Source organism: Propithecus coquereli, unplaced genomic scaffold (assembly GCF_000956105.1).
Source record: "Propithecus coquereli isolate 6110/MARCELLA unplaced genomic scaffold, Pcoq_1.0 Scaffold7, whole genome shotgun sequence".
Taxonomy (NCBI): Eukaryota; Metazoa; Chordata; class Mammalia; order Primates; family Indriidae; genus Propithecus; species Propithecus coquereli.
In genome coordinates, this window is record NW_012153062.1 from 6,618,202 (window position 1) to 6,624,419 (window position 6,218).

Genomic DNA, 6,218 nt, shown 5'->3' on the forward strand with positions numbered 1-6,218 from the left:
CAATCTTCCTATCTCAGTCTCTGGAGTAGCTGGGACTACAGGCATGTGCCACCATGCCCAGCTAATGTAGATCAGTTTTATTTATTTTTTTCTTTTAAAAAAAGCTAGTTAAGTGAAGCAGTGGGAGTGGAGAACGAACAAAGGAATCTATAATTGGTTGCGATCAATTAGTTGTAAACACCACTGCACTCTGAGCATAGCTCAGTTTTTTATACAAATACTGCATGGGCCAAATAAAATGCTTTTTGTTTGGACAAATTAATTATGTATTCACAAAACAAAATGAAAAAAGAGAAGAGATTTGGTTAATTTCTGTGGCTCTGCCTTACTTTTTAAGCCATGGACATGTAGTAAACATGAAAATTTGTTGTAGCTCTTTCAAGTATAGATTCTTTTTTCCTGGAGCTTGCCCAACCACTTTTCTCATCAGATTTTCCCTAATTTGAACTTTTAATGGTGATAAAGGAAAATTATAATGGGGCTAGTAGCACAAAATTATTTAACATAATTTGCTATTTTGAATGCTATGCACAGGTGAAAAAACACAGCAGTTATTTTGTTGATGCCAACCCACTATTATTGAAATTACGTATGTTATTAGAACTATGTTTTAAAATTATGGTTAAATTGCAGTAGTAAAGCTCTAAGTATGATCACTACCTTATCTAGTGTCACTGTGAAATGCGATCTTGAGCAGTTTCTAATTGTGTTTTAGATTGTTAGAGACGGATAGTAAGTCTTTAAGATCTGTAAATGGGTCAAGAAGAAATAGTGGCTCCTCTCTTGTATCAAGTTCATCAGCCTCTAGCAACCTCAGCCACCTTGAGGAAGATTCCTGGATTCTTTGGGGAAGAATTGTTAATGAATGGGAAGATGTACGCAAAAAGAAGGAAAAGCAAGTTAAGGTATTTGTGTTCTTTATTGAAGTTCTTCTTATCTCAGAAGGCATCAGGCATTGATTTAATAGAGAATTAGAAAAACCCAAATTCTGGTAATTTCCAAACTGTATAATAAAGAGGTCTGCTTTATATGTTTTCATCTGTTTGTGTCCACAAAGGTTTTGATTTGTGTTATCGGTTGTTATAGAGGTTGCGATAATGTAGAAATACATAGCTGAAAATTGTTTTAGAAATTAAATTCTCTCATTCTATAGATTCAGAAATGAAGTTATGATATTCTACATTCTTGAATTATCAGTATTTTACTTTTTTGCCTTCAATAGCCCTTTGAAATATAATAGGGTACTGTGTCATCATTCATAGCTCTCTGCAAGTTTTCAAGTCTTTAATACCTTTGGTGGCCACACTCTGAGAAAAATAACCAGAATTTATCTATGGCATTGTAAATCCCCAACCAGTACAAATACACCAAAGAGCCAAATCTTAGCCTTGGTTAAATGGTTCCCTGATCTTATAAAACTAGCTTCATGAATTATAAATTTGATAAAGTCTTCTACTTCATTCTGATCCCCAATAAATCTTCTTTGGCTTGTAAGGTAGGGGACTTGAATAATTCATTTTTAAAATTTTATTTTATTTTTATTTTTAGGAACTTGTTCGTAAAGGGATACCCCACCATTTCAGAGCAATAGTTTGGCAACTTTTATGCAGTGCACAAAGTATGCCAATTAAGGATCAGTATTCAGAACTCCTGAAAATGACCTCACCTTGTGAAAAATTGATCCGAAGGGACATTGCTAGAACTTATCCTGAACACAATTTTTTTAAGGAAAAAGATAGCCTTGGACAGGAAGTTTTATTTAATGTAATGAAGGTAAGTTTTATTTATTCATTTTTCTGAAACAAAATGAATTCTCAGAAGGTTGAAATTATACATTTTTCATGATGAAGCATGAACTCCTATCACAATAATCAGTTGCTTTGACAATAAAATTGGTTTTAGCATAATTTTTGCCTTAATTCTGATGCTACGTTACGCTGTAGTTTGAAGAACTTGTTAGAAAATTTATCACATTATTCAGCATTAGTTGATAGAAATGAAATAACCGATAAGTCACATACCATAGAGAGATTCCCTATGAAAATGGATAATTTACCATCTGGGAGGTTCAAAACCTGGGATGTGGATTTCTCCTATCATGGCTGCATTCATACACTCAGCAGATTTTTCTGCTTGGTGTGGCCAGTGTTAAGAGTGATTAGGCCTTGAAAGGTTTACCATTATAATTTTTTCTTCCCATAGTTTCTTTTCTTCTAGCTACCTCTGTGAAGTAGTGATTTCTTGTTAAGTCATTTCAGTTTTACCAATCCTTGCTTTAACTCTACTCTAGTTGTATCTCTATTAGTTATAAATTTTACTTGATTTTTAAGCCCTACTATCTTCCTAAGTACAAATTCCTCAACTATTTTTGTCCTTAGGAGCTGCCAATTTCTAATTGGAAATTGTCAGAAGAAAATTTTATGTAATAAAACATTTGCTTTTTAAATATTTATAGGATAATGTCGATAACAAGCAAGAAAGAGCTTTTCTAAATAATAAATGGTCTTTTAATCTACCTGTCTCACCAATTTTAGGCTTTTGGAGACAGAAGGTATAATTTACCATGTTGAAGTATTTTGAACAACATTTTTTACTTTTTAGGCATATTCTTTAGTGGATCGTGAGGTCGGTTACTGTCAAGGAAGTGCTTTTATAGTTGGATTGTTGCTTATGCAGGTAAGTTAGTGCAAGTATTAAATGTTCAATTAACATATTTACTAAAGTTAGATTAGAGAATTTAAAAATCATCTTTGTTTTTATTCAGTATAAGTGGAGATTGAGTATTTTTCCCCAGACATAATTTGAATAGGAATATTTCGTTTGCCCTTTAAAAGATTGAAAATGTGACCTGGGCACGGTGGCTCACAGTTGTACTCCTAGCACTTTGGGAAGCTGGGGCGGGAGGATTGCTTGAGAGTAGGAGTTTGAGATCAGCCTCAGCAACATAGTGAGACCCTGTCTATATAAAAAATAGAAAAATTTTCTGGGCATGGTGGCGCATGCCTGCAGCCCCAGCTACTTGGGAGGCTGAGGCAGGAGGATTGCTTGAGCCCAGGAGTTTGATGTTACAGTGAACTCTGATGACGCTACTGCACTCTAACCTGGGCAATAGAGTGAGACTCTGTCTCAGAAAAAAACGAAAAAACAAAAAAAGATTAAAAGTATTGCAATAACAACATACAATAATCTCTTGCCACCAAATGAAATTTTAGCTTCTTGATATATACATTTGTACCATAATAGTCTACTGAAGCCTGTAACTACTGTATTTTTAAATCTTATTTGTCAACGTTTAATGAGTAGTAATCTTTTCTCAGCCAAGGAGGATATATGTGATTAAAGTGTTGGTATGAAAATCTTATTTATGTTGTACAACATCTTTGGAAATTTATACAGTAATTTTATTTGTTGTGGAGCTAAAATGTCAAATTACCCCAACTTGTTTTTTTAAATATCACCATTTAAAAAGAAGCCCTCCCCCAGTTCCCATATCAATGTTGTGAAAAAGGGGAGAGGGAATGAAACTTATTTTGATATATCCAGAAGAGAAGAAATTCTTGTGAGACAAAAAAGGGAAATTATAATCATGTACTGCATAATGATATTTTTGTCAACAATGCACGATATGTGTGACAGTGGGCCCATAAGATTATAATACCATATTTTTACTGTACTTTTTCTATGTTTAGATATGTTTAAATACACAAATAGTTGTCATTATGTTACAGTTGCCTACAATATTCAGTACAGTAACATGCTGTACAGGTTTGTAGCCTAGGAGCAATAGGCTACACCATATAGCCCAGGTGTGTGTAGTGGGCTACACCATCTAGGTCTGGGTAAGTACACTCTATGGTATTTGCACCGTGATGAAATTGCCTAAGGACATGTATCTTGCTAACACCCCCTGGCCTCTTTCTTCCAGTGCTTTGGGAGAGAAAACAACTACCCTGTGGGGAGACCCAGGTGTCAGTGTTGAAATATTCTTAGGAGAGAGCCAGATTTAAGAACATTTGGGAAAGAGATTGAGGATATAGGTAGAATATCTTTTTGGTGGCAGGATATGGGTTCCAGAAAGTTCTGTGGAAAGATTTAGGTAAGATTGGCAATGGGGTCGGATTAGGGGAACAGTAGAACAATAGGATGAGAGTTTTGGGATCTTGGGCTTCTTGTAGTGAGTGGCATAAGTCAGTGAGGCTGTAGGGCTTGATGGGAGTAATAGGGATGGGCTCCAAGGCAAAACTGTGGCAATGTGTGTTGGGAGGAAGGAAGAAGTGCAGTTTTTGCCAAAAAACTCTTGGCTTCTGTCCATGACTGTCAAGGCCAATAAAACTGTATTGTTATTGGCAACATTCTTCAGTGAGAAGTATGCCTGGAGATCCTTGGAGTGTTCTCGTTTGAAACACACTGTTAAAATGTGAGTGAATGAGAATTAGCAAATTTTATTATTTTGAGAAAAATGGCTAAACAATTTGGATATTATTTCCCTAAATATTCTGAATATCTTTGTAGCTTTTTACAGAGCTTTCATATTCATTATTTTATTTTCTATAAATTTCCTAGTCATTTACACATAAAATGTGAAATGGGTACCTTTAAATGCCAACTTCAGATAATATGAATATAAATTTTACAAGTTCTTTTAACACTTAGGCCATATCGTATCACTTTTGCTCAGAATCCTTGGAAAGCTTCCCATTTCACTTAAGGTAGAAGTCAAAATCCTTACAGTGGCCTATAAAGCCCTGTGTATTTTGGTTCCCTGTTATTTCTCCTCCGTAACCTAACCTTCACTCATAACATTACTTCTAATTTAGTAGTTGTCTGTTTGCTGTTCCTTGAGCATACAAACATGATTCCATCTTAGCACCTTTGTATTCTTCTGTCTTTCAGAACTGTTCTTTCCTTAGATGCTCCTTTACTTTCTTCAGGATTCTGCTCAAATGTTACCTTATCAAGGGACCTTCCCTGATCCACATAAATAGCAGTGTATCTCCTCAGCATTCCCTATTACCATACTTTATTTTATTTCTAGAGCACTCATGACCATCTGACATATATTAGTTGATTTATTCCATGTATTGTCTATCTCCCCTGACTAAAAAGTTCTAGCTCTGTGAGAGTAGAGATTGTGTTTATTTTGTTCGCTAGTATATCCCTAGAGAGAGAAAAGTATCTGGCTATAAGTCAGTATTTGTTGATTGAATTAATTGATTAGGCAAATTGAGACAGTTCATCTCAGAGGTTGTAAGGTATGTCTAACTTCTCATTCTTGGTGATAGAATAGGAGACTAGAACATCCTGATAGTCCATTGCTCTTAACATTGCACCATATGGTCACTCAAAACGGCATTTATGGTTGAATGGGCACTTGTTTTAAATACAATTTGGTTTATTCGTGTATCACAGAACATTAACCTATGTTGCTTTTTTCTTCTAATGTAGATGCCAGAAGAAGAAGCTTTTTGTGTATTTGTTAAATTAATGCAGGATTATAGACTTCGTGAACTTTTTAAACCAAGCATGGCAGAGTTGGGCCTTTGTATGTACCAGTTTGAATGCATGATACAGGTAAAAGTGCAGTGTTGATAAAAAGGCATATTGCCTTCGTATGTTTTGTCATCTTGTTCTGAGTGATAACTAAGCAGACTTCATATTGAAAGCATTAAAGCAATTGAAGAAATCAGTGTGTTAATCATATGATCATTTTTTGGTTGGTTAACACAATTAGACCTATTTCCAAATTAGGCACTGTCTATAGGTAAATCTCAATCTGGAGCTTGACTGCAATTTTCATATTCAAACTGTAAGCGTTTGTGCCAAATGTATTATAAACACATTACCTAAGTACATGAGTTTCCTTATTATGTTCTCTTACATCCTATTATTATGTAGTCTAAGCTCTCTTACAGGAACTTTATGATATGAATGGATGCCAGTCCATTAATTAATACTTTGAAACGTCTTTTCAGTTTTTTTTCAATCCTCTCACCTGCCTCTCCATTTTTATCTCACTTTCTGGCTAGCCTATAATCTTTTTTTTCTTTTTATGTTTTCTTCATTTTGTGTTGCTAGTTTAAGACTCAAATTGTCTGGTGACTGCATGAGGGTGGAGAGAGGAGGAGTGGAATCAAAATCAAGTGAAAAATATCTTTGAAATATTTTACCTTTCTGGATGTAATTTTTGTATTTTATGTATATAAATAAGTTTAATGTAT

At 34.6% G+C, this 6,218-nt stretch overlaps 1 protein-coding gene across 1 annotated transcript in view; it reads left to right on the forward strand.

Annotated features, from left to right (window-relative positions):
* The window catches only part of EVI5 (ecotropic viral integration site 5), a 174,894-nt gene that overhangs the window by 18,553 nt on the left and 150,123 nt on the right, over positions 1–6,218 (forward strand). Inside the window, exons 3-6 of the mRNA XM_012661016.1 lie at positions 716–905; positions 1,549–1,773; positions 2,602–2,676; positions 5,446–5,571. Of these exons, the coding sequence (XP_012516470.1) occupies positions 716–905; positions 1,549–1,773; positions 2,602–2,676; positions 5,446–5,571 (616 nt within the window). The remainder of the gene's footprint in view (positions 1–715; positions 906–1,548; positions 1,774–2,601; positions 2,677–5,445; positions 5,572–6,218) is intronic.